Genomic DNA, 16367 nt, shown 5'->3' with positions numbered 1-16367 from the left:
CAGCCACATCTGCATGCTGGTATTTTTAGGCAAGACAGGTTAAAGGTGTCACAAGACAATGGATAACTACTAAAATTTAAATGTACTTTCAGGTTATGATGTTATGCCTTTGTTCTTGGAAGCTAATGGGCAAACCCTGCTTTATTAAAAAAAAAAAAAAAAAAAAAGCTTGCTAAAACCTTTACTGTCCCCCACAACGAGAGTCCCCATGGGTCGTGTGTCATCAATCATAGCCCACCTATACCCCCTGTGAAAAAAAAGCAATTCAACAACAGCAAATGAACTGTCTGAACTGAAAAAAGCAAAACAAAATACTTTCCTGCTTCTCTGGTCCCAGTGGTAATTCCTATTTCTAAGTCCTCTAGGCAGTGCTGCAACTGCTTCTCTGGTACCAATGGTAATTACCCATCCTAAGTCTTTCAGACAGTCCTGCTAGCTGCTTCTCTAGTCCTGTTAGTAATTCCTCATTCTAAGGCTTCCAGTCAGTGCTGCTAGCTGCTCCTCTGGTCCCATTAGTAATTCCTCATTCTAAGTCTTCTAGACAGTGCTGCTAGCTGCTTCTCTGGTCCTGTTAGTAATTCCTCATTCTAAGTCTTCCAGACAGTGCTGCTAGCTGTGTCTCTGGTCCCAGTCGTAATTCCTCATTCTAAGTCCCCTAGGCAGTGCTGTTACCTAGTTTTCTTGTCCCAGTGGTAATCTCTCTTTCCCAGTCGTCTAGACAGTTCTGCAGCTACATCTCCAGTACCAGTAGTATTTCCTAATTCTAAGCCCTCTAGACTGTGCTACAGCAGCTTCGCTGGTCCTAGTGGTAATTCCTCATTCTTAGTCCTCTAGGCAGTGCTGCAGCTGCTTCTCTGGTTCCAATAGTAATTCCTCATTCTAAGTCTTCCAGACTGTGCTGCTAGCTGCTTCTCCAGTCCTGTTACTAATTCCACATTCTAAGTCTTCCAGACAGTGCTGCTAGCTGCTATTCTGGTCCCCGCTGCAACTCCTCATTCTAAGTGCATTAGGCAGTGTTGTAGCTATGTCTCTCTCCCCAGTGGTAATTCCTCATTCTTAGTCTTCTAGACTCCTCTAGTAAAAAAAATATATAATTTACAACACCAATATATCTAACTTCCAAAAAGGCATGACCGATTGCATTGCAAATTCTTGTTTCAAGGAGCATGCATTTATTAATTTTGCTAAGCCATCCCTTAAATGTGGGTTCAGGATGGGCACTCCAGCCTCTATGCACCCGCCAAATCTTCTCACAGGTCTTCTCCGGTATCAGCCACTGATAAATGTATCACAATTACCTAGAGAGTTAGAGTACCCACCCACTGGGAAACTCGTCCATAATTTATTTTGTATTTCCTCTCTCTTCACCAGTTCCCACACACTAATGCCAGGCAGCGACTCGCGACCCTTATTACCGAAGACCCCAGACCATGGAAGTCTTTTTGGATGGAGAACAATGCTGCCCTGATCTCTGTGGTTCAGGCACTGAAAGATGCCCTTTCTATGCCATCGCTTGCCATGCTGCGGGCCAGACTTACCCCTTTGCCCCGGCAGGTGCCACAGAGGCAGCCGAAGAGGCCGTTCACCATCTGGACAACGCAGAGGATGAGGGCAATACCGCTGGAGGCCAGCATCATGGAGAACAGAATGATGTTGAACTCCACCACCCCCTCTGGGGTCTTGCACGTGCTCCACGAGTCCTTATCGAACAGGTAACTGCTGTCACTGTAGAGAGAACATAGAAAGAGAAGAGCTACTAAGAGAGTCCCAGGGTTAAGTGGTTATATTCTCTGGCACCTCAGCTGGGATAGGATCTGTTAATAACTGGGTATGGCCTCCTTACATCTGGGATACTGGAGGATCTTGCAGCTGGAATTTGGCCTGCTTAAAAGCAGGACAGAGCTTACTTCAGGTAGAAAGGGGCCATTTTACAGCTGGAACAGGGCTCCTAACAACTACGGCAAGGCCTACTTACAGCTGAAAGAGGAATGCGCCTTTTGGCTGGCATAGGGCCGCCTTGCACCTGGATTAGGAAAGTTTCACAGGTGGAACAGTGTCTATTTACAGGTCGAATGGAACCGTCTGACAGCTGAGATAGGACCTCCTGGCAGGTGAATGTAAATGTCATGGTACTTATAGAGCGCACTGTCACCAGACGGTCAGCTTGTGGTGTCGCCTATTCGGCTTCCTGGCGCTGATACTCATACCGCTGTGGAACCCCTCCTGGCTTTCCCTGTGAAGTGTCCACTCCTGGGCACCCCCAGGGTGAAGCCAGGCATCCTTAGCGCTGTTGGGGCCGGTGTGGAGGCTAAGCAAGCTATGGTGGAATTGTTTACAACTGGGTAAGGGAGTCTGGGCGCTGGGATAGGGCCAATTTATAATTATAAGTAGTGGCTTATTTACAGTTGAGTCGTGGCTTCTCACAGCTGGATTAGGGGAGCCTCACAGCTGAGATAGTGCCTCCTTAGAGGCGGGAAAAGATTATTTGACAGCTGGTATGGTCCCTTGGATGTGAGGATGAAATGTGGCATAGTGGCCAGAGCTACAGACTTGGGAGCTGGGTATCCGGGTTTGAGTCTTGGTGTCGGTGCAACATCCTGTGATTCTCTGCAAATCCCTTAATCTCCCCTTGCCCATGGACAGCACCTGGATACCCTCAGGCCGTGCTATATAAATCTACAAACTTCAGAAACTTGCAACTAGAATAGGAAGCACTGGGATGGGACATTGTAACAGATGGGGTAGGGCCTTTTTTATGTCTGGGTTAGGGTCTTATTACAACTGGGATAGGCCCTACATTGGCTGGGAAAGGTGAATCTTACAGGTGGGCAGGACCATTTTACAGCAGATTTGTAGCCTCTCTACAACTGTGTTAGGCAATGTTTCGACCTGGAAGAGGGCTTTTTTTTACTGTAGTGATAGGGTATTCTAGCAACTGAAATACAGCCTTCTTACAGCTCATATAGGGCCTCCTTACAACAGTGACATGGCCTTCTTACTGATGGCATAAGACGTCCTTACACCTGCAATAGGGCATTTTTTTATTGCTAAGATAGTGGGATGGGGCCTTCTTACAGATGGAATAGGACTGTCCTACTGTTGAGATATGGCCTTCTAACAGCTGGCGTAGCACCTCCTTACAGCTCTTTTTGGAGAGTCTTAGGGCTGGGACTGTGCCTCCTTGTAGCTTGGATTAGGTCTGCATATATTTGAGATATGTTCTTCCTACAGCTGGGTAAATGCCTTCTTCCAGCTGGGATAAGAGAGTCTTACAAGGTCAGGCATGTATAGATCTGGGTAAGGGGCTTTTTACAGACTGTGGCTTGCGCTAGGACCGTTGGGATTCCCAGGTAAGCACTTACCTGAAATTCTTCAATTCAGTCTTGAAGGGAAGCCCCCAGTCTTCAATAGTGCCATTATTATAAAAACAGGCTGGTCCATTCACCATCCCCAGGATGGACACTACAAAGCCATAGAGTCCTCCGGCGACACCAACCGCAGCAAACAAAATAGACAGGAACATCTACGGACAGAAGAATTTGGAAATGGAGGAGCTAGAAATATGTGGAATGGGGCATGGAGGAGCCAGAGGGAAAGAGACAGAGAAGGAATCCAATAGCTCAAAATATAGAAGGAATTTAGAAGACCAAGGACTAAGAAATGGAAGGAGTTAACAGGTCCAAGATATGGAAGAGAGTCAATGGACACAAGAGAAATGTGTGGAAGGTATTTAGAGTATCAAAGAAAAGGATAAGAAATAGAGTCAGAGGACTAAGCAAAATAAATGTGGAAAGAGGTGACAGGAACAAGGAACAGAGAAGAGGGAGTCAGCAGGGCAGAGATGTTGGACAGTCAGGGGGCCGTTTGCAATGGAGGGGAGTCAGATCTCAACAGAAAAAGATATCAAAGGAGTTTAGAAAACAAGAAACAAAGCCATGTATTGGAATCAGAGGACAAACGAGAAAAAACATTGAAGGGTTTCAGAAGATCAAAGAACAGAGATGTGGAAGGGAGTAAGAGTCCCAAAGAACAGAGATCTGGAAAGGAGTCAATGATTTAAGCAACAGAGATATGGAAGGGAGTCATAGATCACAGAACAGAGATATGGGAGGGAGTCAGGAACAGGAACAAATATAAGGACGGATGTTTAAAGATCAAGTAGCCAGGATATGGAAGGGAGTCAATGGATCAAGGAACAGAGACATGAAAGGGAGTCAATGGATCAAGGAACAAAGATGTAGAAGGGAGTCAATGAATTAAAGAACGGAGATGTGGAAGGAGTCATAGATCAAGGAACAGAGATATGGAAGTGAGTCAGGAACAGGAAAAAAGATAAGGGTGGAAGTGTAAAGATAAAAGAACAGGGATATGGAAGGGAGTTGATGGATCAAGGAACAGAGATATGAAAGGGAGTCATTGGATCAAGGAACAGAGATATGGAAGGGGGTCAATGGATCAAGGAAGAGAGATATAGAAGGGGATCAATTGATTAAGGAACAGAGATATGGAAGGGAGTCAATGGATCAAGAAACAGAGATATGGAAGGGAGTCAATGGATCAAGAAACAAAGATATGGAAGGGAGTCATAGATCACAGAACAGAGATATGGAAGGGAGTCAGTAACAGGAACAAAGATAAAGACTGAAGTTTAAAGATCAAGGAGCCGGGATATGGAAGGGAGTCAATGGATCAAGGAACAGAGATATGAAAGGGAGTCAACGGATCAAGGAACAAAGATGTAAAAGGAAGTCAATGGATTAAGGAACGGAGATGTTGAAGGAGTCATAGATCAAGGAACAGAGATGTGGAAGTGAGTCAGGAACAGGAAAAAAGATAAGGGTGGAAGTGTAAAGATAAAAGAACAGGGATATGGAAGGGAGTTGATGGATCAAGGAACAGAGATATGAAAGGGAGTCATTGGATCAAGGAACAGAGATATGGAAGGGGGTCAATGGATCAAGGAAGAGAGATATAGAAGGGGATCAATTGATTAAGGAACAGAGATATGGAAGGGAGTCAATGGATCAAGAAACAGAGATATGGAAGGGAGTCAATGGATCAAGAAACAAAGATATGGAAGGGAGTCATAGATCACAGAACAGAGATATGGAAGGGAGTCAGTAACAGGAACAAAGATAAAGACTGAAGTTTAAAGATCAAGGAGCCGGGATATGGAAGGGAGTCAATGGATCAAGGAACAGAGATATGAAAGGGAGTCAACGGATCAAGGAACAAAGATGTAAAAGGAAGTCAATGGATTAAGGAACGGAGATGTTGAAGGAGTCATAGATCAAGGAACAGAGATGTGGAAGTGAGTCAGGAACAGGAAAAAGATAAGGGCGGAAGTGTGAAGATCAAGGAACAGAGATATGGAAGGGAGTCAATGGAGCAAGGAAAAGAGATATGGCAGGGAGTCGATGGATCAAGGAATAGAGATATGGAAGGGGATCAATGGATTAAGGAACAAAGGTATGGAAGGTAGTCAATGGATCAAGAAACTGAGACATGAAAGGGAGTCAATGGATTAAGGAAGAGAGATACAGTAGGGAGTCAATGGATCAAGAAACAGAGACATGGAAGTGAGTCAATGGATTAAGGAACAGAGATATAGAAGGGAGTCAATGGATCAAGGAAGAGAGATATGTGAGGGGATCAATGGATTAAGGAACAGAGATATGGAGGGGAGTCAATTGAATATGTAACAGAGATATGGAATGGAGTCAATGGATCAAGGAACATAAATGTGGAAGGGAGTCAAAGCTATGGAAGGAAGTGTGAGGATCAAGGTACAGGAATATGATATGAAGTCAGATGGAAAACACAAACATATGGAAGGGAATCAGAGAATGATGGACAGAGATACGGCAGCGAGGTCACAGACCAAGGAACAGACAGGATGAAGTCAGACAGAGAGATTTTGCCTAGTGCGCAGGCAGATGGTGGTGAAGGGGAGTCAGAGGGCCGAAATACAGTGATATGGAGGGAGTCCAGGGCCACGGGACAAAGGTAAGAAGGCAATCACAGAGCCAATGGTCAAGACATGCAAGAGCTTCAGATGACTAGAATAAGCAACAAAGATATGAATGGAGTCAGAGAGCCAAGCACAAAGCTATACATGGGAGTAAAAAGGTCAAGGGACAAGTGGTATGGGGAAGTCAGAGAGCAAAGGATTAAAGTTTCAGGACTATGGCGGGGAATCTGAAAGCCAAAGGATAGAAATGGGAAGTGAAAGAGCTGGAGCACAGAAATTTGGAAAGGAGTCAGAGGGGCACAGATATCAAGCGTTTTCTGATGTTGAGGTAGATTTTGGGTAGAACACCAGCTGGTGGAAGGACAAAAAGGCAGAAGAAAGCCGTAGGGCAAGGAGCAGAAGCATAGGAGGGAATCAAAAGAATGGAGCAGAAATTTGGAGGGAAGTCAGAGAAGGGGCAGAGAAAATGGAAGACAGTCAGAGGACAAAGGGCAGAGATATGGAGGGAAGTCAGAGATGGGAGAGTTGGAGACAGCTGCACAGGAGTGAGTGAGAGGTGCCTTAAGGAGGTTCATTTCATAAACACAAAAGGCAGGGTTAGGGCAGTCACTTACCCCGCAGCGGTTAGCGCAGCACCCCTTCTTGCCCGTCGCCTGGATGTGGATGGCTGGGATCAAGACCTGTTCAAAGACACATAATGTGGATTAAAGGTAATTCTCACTTCCTCAGAGAGTCACCAGTCTCTAATCCGAAGTGTCACCTCCTCCTAGGTGAATGAAAGATAAATCTAACCTTTGTGTCTGTCTTTAATCTGAGATTGTGTTAGTATTCCTCTGTATCTATCGTGTATATTTGTGCATTTTTGTCGTTCCTCTATGTCAGTCTGCCTTCTTCTTTGTCTGTTATCTGTGTCTCTGGCTGTCTGTGTTCCCCTTACCTGTCCTCTCTCTATCTTTCTGTGTTTTTTATTTGTCCTCTGTGTGGCTTCTTGTGTGATTGCAGGCGAAGAAGGCCTTCAGGCAGACCTTTTTGTGTGTCTGCCTGTGTGTTTGTCATTCTTTCCTTCCTGTCATAGATGCATCTGTCTTCTTCGCTATCTGCTAACAGGGCACCTCCTGCCACTCTCAGATTAGTTCAAAACACACAAACATTGTCATACTGGAAAAACAGCAGGTTTAGAATAAATTGTGCCCCTGCCCCAAACCACCCCTGAGAAAGAGCTGTGTTGTCAAAACAGACATCTAAAGATTTTAGCCCTGCACAGGAAAGAGGTGGTCAGGAAGGTATCAAGCAAGAGACAGGGGGTGTGCAGGGGCACAGTTGGCATTCCTGGTTTCTTCAAGGCATCTCTGTTCCACTCCCATCTCCAACCACATATCTTGTAAGAGCTGCCTATGTCTATCCTTGTTTCAGTAGAATCTGTATGTACTTTTCTTTTATTTTCTTTAGAAATTATTTATTTGTCTTTCTTTAAAGAGCTTGGAAAAGGAGAACATTTTCACATGGATGTATCTCTCAGCTATCTTGTGGAAATAGTCTTTGTTTCTGGTGGTATTCTGGTTCCAGTAGCAAGGTGTGAAAATATCCAGTTAAGTTGAGTTTTATCTCTTATTGTAGGAAAAATTATTGACAACAAGCATTGATAAAGTCAACAGGCCTAGCTTTAGTGTGAAAACTCATGGAAACAGAATGTGTGCCTGCAAGTATTTGTGTGTGTTAGTATATTAAAACCATGCCTATTGCCTTTGATGACGTTTCTTAATGCAAAAACAGACGAAAATCGATGGGTGTCAGGCAGATGGAGAAAATAATGGGACTTAAAGCAACAGGAAATGCACGTGCATGAAAAGGCAAACAAGAAAGAACAACAGAGAAGACCTACAGGGAAACCTAGCACACAAGCCCTGACTAAAACACTAAGCAAGCATTGGCGAGGGCACTCGGCCTGGCGTTATCTCCCAACCTTTTAGCTTTGCCAGTTCTTGTTTTGCAATGATTTTGGAAAACGTTAGTATAATAGACATTACAAAAATGATCACCGCACGTGTATACCCATGCAAGCATGTGCGGCGACCACGAAATGGTCAAAACGTTTTACAAGAACCATCGAACATATCCCGCCTATGCACGTGTATGCATTCACGCACATGCAGAGAGCAGCCTTCTTTGAATGGCTCTTATCGGTGTCTATGTGTTTGTGGTCACTTTATTTATTTATAACATTTTATGTAGCGCGAACAAGATCCCGAAGGATATCAGAGCGCTTTACAATAAATTGGTAGAGAGGACAAAATGAAATAAACATAGATTGGTTTTGTTAAAACATAATGTGTTATGCAGCACTGTATAGATATAATGAAGGACAGGCATCCCACTGCCCTTGTCGGAGATGCTGTCTGGCCCAAACAATGTAAAATAAAACAATGATTAGCTAAAAGTAAAAAAAAACAAAAAACTTTTATTATGATAAAGCACCCATTGCCACAGTAATCACCGGCATGGAAGGGTACTACTTTTAGTGTGGATGTGCAACCGGTGCGTCAGCTGAAAGCCATCACTCACTATAAAGTTAGCCAATGGATGACGTTGGGTGTCCCGTGGTGTATGCTGTAGCTGGTTGAAGATAATGTGAATCACACAATAATAGACCAATGGATGAAGTGGGGTGGCTGAAAGGCCCTATATGTAAATGTATGTATTATTTTATTAAAATGAAAGGGCCTTGGCTAACACCTGACCTATAAGGCCAGCTGCAATGAAAAGGCAAAGCAAAAACAGGACACATAATTTAATGAGTGATGATTCAGTCTACTTTTGAGATGTAAAATATTCCCTCATGCCTTACAATGCAAGCATTCCATAGAAGGTGGAATGATACACCACAAAGCCAGTTGCATGATTTGAGAGAGACCCACCCGTCCGGGCGAAGCCAAACAGCTGTGATGCCAAGCTGGACCTAAAAAGCATTACTGATTGCCCCTCAAGTGCAACACTACTCCAATGATACTCCATCCAATCAGCATTTAGGGCCCGAAATTCAATAAACCAAGGACCTGATGACTTAGTGGTGGGTTTTAATGGAAGATCCCCCCATTTCTGGAGGAAGTGCTAAATCCCTTGAGGAATTTCCTCCTCTATACAATCCATATGGTGGAGAAAATTCCTTCAGTGGATTCCCCTCTAAATGTTGAACTTCCACAAAGCAGAGGAGTTTCCATAACCACCATACTTTAATAAGGTCCTAAATCAGTAGCTCACCATCATTAACATTTTCAGATGACTTGGCAGCAAGTGCTCCTTTGGGACAGCCCTGAATTCCTAGTTACATTCAGGTTAGTATTGCCAGGTGTCCCTATTTATTTTTGCAACCAACTTGAGCATGGGCGGTCTCAGTAGAGAGGAAAGTATTGAATGTTCATAGACACTGGTGGCAATGTATTGCCCGTAACTAACTGGGCACAGTTAAGCCCTAGCGTGTGGGCATGTCAGGATGTGAATTACCCCACTTTGGTTAATTGGGATGGGACTGTATGTCAGATATGTCCCAAAATAGTACAACTTACCCTCTAAGGACCAGACCAGGATGGTTCTTAATAGGTGTTGGTTGTTGCAGTGGTTGCCACAAGCATTTATTTTTAGGGACTGGCTCTTATTTTTCACTCATCACACATGAGAAGAAAGGACATCAGAGTCACATTTTTTAAGAAAAGGTTAAGTGCAAAGGGTAGCAAAGTGCAATGAGTTGTACAAACTGCTGCCCTCCCCCACAACAAATTGTGGCATGATTCATCATAGGGCTGCTGCTGAAACTCTGCCCAGACCAACGCTAGAGGTGGAGCAATAGGGTTGGGAAGAAAATACAGTTTCAGTTTCAAATACTTTATTCGATTTTCACCAAATAAAAAATCATAAAAGCAGTACATAGTAAACAAATTACACATTATAGATACACACAATAAATAGTTATAAAAACAGCATTAAATCCAAGTGTGGTGGTAAATCGATGATTAAAAAATTCATAATAAATTCCGTAATTTTACGACACTTTTTAAAAACATTGACATAGTGCTAATACAAAGGGGGTTTCCTAATTGTTGGAGGTGTAAATAGGCTGGCCTACATTGCCTCCAAGCCCCATCTCTAAGATAAGATTTCAACCATCTCGCCCTTTCTTTTTTATACAGTTTACAAAAGAGTACCAAATGGAAGGTAGACTGGATAGATATGTTATCGCATGGGCATGGGGCCAGAGTTCTATTCCAGTCGTTTTTCTCCGGATATGAGACCAGGCGGTGAAATATATTAAACCTGAATCTAATTAGGACAAAGCGCTCAAATCCCAAGGTGGTCAGAGTTAGGTAGGGTTGCATTTTGAGGGTAATCAACAGTGGCTGATGTTCAAGAACAGTTCTTTTACTAACTTCATTCCCAAGCCTTAAGGTATTAAAATGTTCCATGCACATATTTTTAAAGATTTTTTGGGGAATTTTCGCAATTAGTTCAGGTTTATCATACCATTCTGGCTTGTCAATGTCCGTCAGGGCTTTCCTCACATACTCAAGCCATTTGATTCTTTTTGCATTGGTTAAATTCTTAACATCCAGAATAATTTTTCGATTGAGAGCCAGTTCTTGCGTTGCCCAAATTCTCCTCCAGAGTAGGATTGGCTGGATTTTAATCAGGTCCGTCAAATAGTCCATACCTATTTCTACATGACAATTATAATTTGACATACTTTTCGGAAGGGACAAAAGGTAACGAAAAATTTTTTTTTCAATAATCTGAAGCATCGTCACATCATGATATCCCCATATCCCTGCCCCATACAGGGCGATGCTTCTACATTTGGCCACATATATATTAAGCATTATACCAGGTTGTTTTCTACCCAATTTACTGGCAAAATGCTTTATCGCCGCAACTGAGCGTTTAAATGCTAGCGCTCTGTTTTTTACCTCGGGGCCCCATCCCCCTGTTGCCTCGATTGTGACCCCTAAATACGGAAATGTTTTTGTGGCTTGTAGTAAGGTGCCTTCCGCCTTAAGTTGTTTACATCTGGCTCCTCCTTTGCCAGAAGCCATCACAAAAGACTTTTTTGCATTCAGGTTGAGGCCCCTCTCTTCCATGTATGTTATATATCTATGCAATACTTTTTGCGCGCCAACCTTTGTTCTTGCCATCAACACAGCGTCATTCGCATACAAAAGGGAGCTGATCTGCGTGTTCCCGGCCTTAGGAGAGTCAATGTTGCTGGCACCCAATTCCCTCTCCAAGCTGTTAGTGTAAAGAGAGAAAAGGAATGGGGCCAGCACACACCCTTGCCTCACCCCCTTCTGTATGCGAAAAGACCCTGTGCATTCCCCCCCCAGCCCATACCTTACTCTGGCAGAGGCATTCGAATATAATTGTCTTAGGAAGAGGACTATCGAAGGGTCCACTTTCATTTCTTCTAATGTCGACCACAGTTTATCATGTATGACACAATCAAACGCCGACGAAAGGTCGACGAAGATTGCGTAGAACGACCCCTCTTTTGCACTAGTATATTTCCCCTGCAAAAGAACAAAGTTTAATACTTGTTCCACAGTGCCCATCCCTAGTCGGAAACCATATTGTACTGGAGTCAAGATATCTTGATCTTCAGCCCAGTCCTGGAGCCTAGTCAGGATTACTCTTCCTGCAATTTTTACTATTGTATCCAGTAGTGATATTGGTCTATAATTTGATGGACTTTCCCTATCCCCCTTTTTGTATATAGGGATAATCAGTGATTCTGCCCAGGTTTTAATGAAACCAATATCACAACATGCCCCCATTACACGTAAACATACAGGTGCCCAGAGATCTGTGTTCATTTTGTAGAGATCACTTGGGATTCCATCAGGGCCCGGGGCTTTATTGTTTTGAGATGATTTAATCGCAGCCTTGACCTCCTCTAATTCGAACTCTAGTGGAATCGGATGATATTTACTTGGTAATTGTGGCTCGGTTAGCGGGTCACAATACAAATTAGAGAAAAACTCTACCCAAGCATTTTCATCAATAGCTATATCTATTTTAACTGTCGCCTTGTTATTAATAAATGGTGAGTTAACTACCTGCCAAAATTGTTTAGGGTCTCTACTTTCCGCTGCCTCCAATAAATCTTGCCAAGCCTTCTCCTTGATTGCTTTCTTCCTTTGATCTCTTGTAGCCTTATACGCTTTCCTTAATACTCTGATAGTCTCAGAATCCCTTACTGGGTCTTTTAGGGCCTTTTTTAGCGCATTATGTGCCTTAGTGCATTCAGTGTTAAACCACCCCGATGGAGTGTTTTGCTTTTTTATACACTTTCTGGTCAGAGCGCCCTTTATAATTTCCGTAATGATAAGAAAGGTATCTAGTATTTCTCCACTTGTGGGATTATCCTCTAAACATACAAGTAGAGATGGGAGAGCCTCATGGACTATTCTTTGCATAATTTTTTCCGGGTCTGCCATGCTCCATTTTAAAGCAATACCATTTCGTCGTGCTACCTCTAAGTTCTGGGTCCATGTTAAAGTCTCAGTTAATGTATTTATTTTAACATCCTGTATGTTAAGTACCAACTTTAATGGCAGGTGATAGCTCAGACCCATAGCAAGGGTTTCAAAATTCATAACACTACAACCAAACCTATTTGGTAGAATTATGAAATCAATAGTTGACTGTAGTCCTCTTGCCATAAAGGTTGGAGTGAAGTCAACCTTTGGGTAACATAGCCTATTTGCAAACCCTAGATCAAGCTTGGCCATAATATCATTTAAGATTTCCCCTTTTGGATGATGAGCGAAATGACTACTCTCCCCTTGTTCCCCCACCCCATATTCTGCAAAACCACATGTGTCACTAGTACATATATTTACATTGAAGTCACCAACCCAAATCCAGATTAATTCCTTCCCTTTCAAGGGTTTTACCTCCCTCATTTCTTTGTACACATCCATTAGTACTTCCCTGAAGTGTGCGTTTTCGATATTGTTATAGAAATTAATTATTATCAGCACACTCCTACCATTTAAATCAATCGTAACCAATTGAAAGTAGGGTGACATGGATCTACCTGTACTAGTACTGGTGTTTAAGCGGTTGGACACGTAGACACATAGACCCCCTTTATTCCTGCCATGGTTGGAAGTTACTGCGGGAACATGGAAAGTTTTAAAACCCTCTAAATGCACCTCCTTTAAAGCCCAGGTTTCCTGGACACAGAGTATGTCAATACTGGTTACAAACTCACCCCAAAGAGTTTCTGCCACTTTGTTAGCAATCCCACACACATTCCACGTTACTACATTTATTAGCCGTTCTTTAGTTCTAGTTATCAGGTTTGCATCACCCCCAACATTCTTCCTGGCTTCCCTCTTTGTTGAAATTTCATTACCCTTATCCCTTGTACAATTTGCCTTTTTAATTTTATTCATCATCCCTATTTCAGTGTCTAGGGTCATGTTTCTTTTTCTTCCTGGGCCTTTGTCAGATGTTGGACTCTTATGTGTAGTTTCCTTATCCCTCACCTTATTTCCTTTTGTTTTAATTTTGGATTTAATAAGTCAATCATTTGAATCTAGGCCCGAAAATGGTTCAAAGAGATTATGAAGAGGAATATTCCAATAAGAATTTGGGTTTGTATGGTGATGTTTATTACCTAAACCATACTCAAACTCATTGAAATGAAAAGGCAAGAAGGTGGATGGGAGGTCATAGTACCTGTTATGGTTATTACCTAGGCCATACTCAAACGTGTTGGAGTATTGCGGCAAGGGGGTAGGTGGCAGATCGTAATACCTGTCCCTATTTAGGCTGTGTCCAAGTCTATTGGGGTGATGTGGCGGAAAGCCAGGTGGCGGCTCATTGTACCTATGCCTATCTAAGGTGGGTTGTTGTCTATAGTTAGCTGGTGCACGGGAGTTATGGTGGTTCCTTTTTGGAGGTTGGGTACGGGGGTTCATCATACCTTGAGGGTAGAAATAACTCAAATTTCGGGTGGCTACAGAACCATCCTGCCTTCCCGAAAACCAATCAGAGATATGATTAACTACCCTGTGATCCCTGAAATTTATGATGATTACATCACCTTCAATTTCTTTTGGTCTCACGCCCACCCAATCACAGCGTCTAACAGATATAATCTCCCCATTTAAATGTGGTGGGAGTGGTCTGTTAGCCTTCAGCCAGTGGTTTACTTTGTTTTTTAGGGATGTATCAGGCTCTATACTACCCTCTGTTAACTTGGGGACCCCAGTCATTATAATGACATAATTTAGTGACTCAGGGGGTAGATCTACATTTTTAAGATGTTTTGTTTTGTATAGAGTTTGAGGTGGATTGGTTGTTCCCCTTGTCTCTACCACTGCAGGGGCCTTTTTTGTCATAATCATAGCTTTTCCCGCCTTGGGTGCCAGAGTTCCCGTCGGTGTCACCCTTTTATCATTATGAGTTAAGGTTGTTTGTGGCTGAGCCTTAGTGTAAGACACTGTGTTCTGTGTTAAATGCGTGTCTGCTTGACCATTTGCTCCCCCTTTGCTCTGTCCCATGACACCGGTTGTTTGGATCTCCAATATACGATCCACAGTTTTACCCAGCATTTTTACCCTCTCCAAGATAGGAAGCATAAAGGATCTAAGAAGATATTCAATGTCCTCTATAAGCCCTCCGTGTGTCTTGCTAAATAAAGGCACACTCTCCCCTGCTTGTGTCTTACTTGGTACTTCTTTCACAGTGGCCTTGAGAGCTTTATTATTAGAGTTCTTTGGGGGCAGTGGCGCTTTTACGGATTCAGGCCTTTTTTTGTTCCCAGTCTTTCGCGCCTTTTTCCTTGGCGGGGAATGACAAACTTCGCCACTTTTCTTACTCTGTATGGTTCCAGCTGCAGGTTTACCTGTATGTTTATTCCCTTGTTTCCCAGCTTCAAGAGGGGATGTGGCCACGGGCACGGTGTGACATGCCGCATCTGCATCCAGGTCTATTAATGAAAGCGATACAATAACCTCGGCTGAAGTCCGTGAATTTTGGGTGATAATAATTGGGCTAACATGCTCCTTTTGTGTTGTTGCAGGTGGACCTTCTTTAAAGATTAGAGGAATGTCATTTGTATTGAATAGGTCGGAATCTGTCTCACCCACGATAGAGTTATTTGGCGTTGAAGTAACCTCAGTTACGGCGGATTGTAAGGGAGTCTGTTTAAGTAGTTCAATAGAGAGGCGTCGCTCTGCTCTCCGCTCAGCCAACTCTAGCTCTCTATCTATATCCCTTTTTGTCCGTGCAAAAAACTTATCGAGAGGGCCCAATATACTCATTCCTAGAGTGGCGGGTAGCGATGAGTTCAATAAATTCCCAGCCATTATTCCACTCCTATTTGAGTGTTTTGAAGTAAAGTGTCTTCTAATACCCCTATACACCAGGTTAGTCCAGTGTACAGCCCGTGTGGCTAAACAGTCGATACTCGATTACCGGGATAGTGAATAAATACCTGTAGATAAATATCAGGTCCGACGTAAGAGGGGGGGCCTGCCCTGCCTCTTCCTGCCCCGGACTGCCACAGACGGCCCGCCCTTTGCCCGGGCTTAGCCCGGCGGGTCCCGCGACGTGGAAGGGGCTCTGCTGTTTTCAGCGCCTTCCGGGCGCGTCAGCGGGCGGGTCAGGGCGGAGTTGGGCCGCAAAGGATTGTGGGGGCTGTAGTCCCCCCGCTCGGCGGCCGCGTGGTGTTCCTGCTGCGGCGGCGGGGGGGACCAACAGCCTGTAGGTGTTCAAGCGCTGTTAGCGCTGCTGCCAAGGATGTCTCCCAACGTGAAAGCCCTACTTGGAACGGTAAGGTCTCTCTCTGTAACTTGCCCGCTCCCCAGATGGGGCACTGCTGTTTTCAGCGCCTTCCGGGCGCGTCAGCGGGTGGGTCAGGGCGGAGTCGGGCCGCAAAGGATTGTGGGGGCTGTAGTCCCCCCGCTCGGCGGCCGCGTGGTGTTCCTGCTGCGGCGGCGGGGGGGACCAACAGCCTGTAGGTGTTCAAGCTCTGTTAGCGCTGCTGCCAAGGATGTCTCCCAACGTGAAAGCCCTACTTGGAACGGTAAGGTCTCTCTCTGAAAATACAAACACAAAGAAAAGGAAAAGGATCCAGAAAAATGATAAGTGCAGATAGTAAGGTTAATACTAACTAAGGGATATCCTAATAACAATTGTATTACTGGATTCCCTTAGTAGGGTTACATTTTTGGAAACCGCTCGGGGGTACAACCTCTTACCTCTTACTCCGATCCCGGTCCCCTGGTCTGATCACTTTGTGATTCCGTTCCTGATTCAGATAGCAGAGGCGGAGTCAAGGAGAGATTCTGAGCAGAGGTATCAGCGGCGGAAATGGAAAGGCTTTTCGCAGTCTACCTTC

The 16367-nt window shown here is 44.0% G+C and overlaps 1 protein-coding gene across 2 annotated transcripts in view; it reads right to left on the bottom strand.

The window, feature by feature from the left end:
• Positions 1-16367, bottom strand: part of LOC144799299 (transmembrane 4 L6 family member 4-like) — a 49155-nt gene that overhangs the window by 14580 nt on the left and 18208 nt on the right. For both annotated transcript variants that reach the window (XR_013603785.1, XM_078670532.1), the window contains exons 2-4: positions 6586-6651; positions 3363-3523; positions 1539-1725 (exon numbers count right to left, since the gene is read on the bottom strand). Coding sequence is in view for 1 of the 2 variants with exons in the window: in XM_078670532.1 (XP_078526658.1) it covers positions 1539-1725; positions 3363-3523; positions 6586-6651 (414 nt within the window). In the remaining variant the exon portion in view is untranslated. The remainder of the gene's footprint in view (positions 1-1538; positions 1726-3362; positions 3524-6585; positions 6652-16367) is intronic.

This window comes from Lissotriton helveticus, chromosome 12 (assembly GCF_964261635.1).
Source record: "Lissotriton helveticus chromosome 12, aLisHel1.1, whole genome shotgun sequence".
Classification (NCBI taxonomy): Eukaryota; Metazoa; Chordata; class Amphibia; order Caudata; family Salamandridae; genus Lissotriton; species Lissotriton helveticus.
The sequence above is the reverse complement of the archived record's forward strand: the minus strand, read 5'-3'. Positions and strand labels throughout refer to the sequence as shown.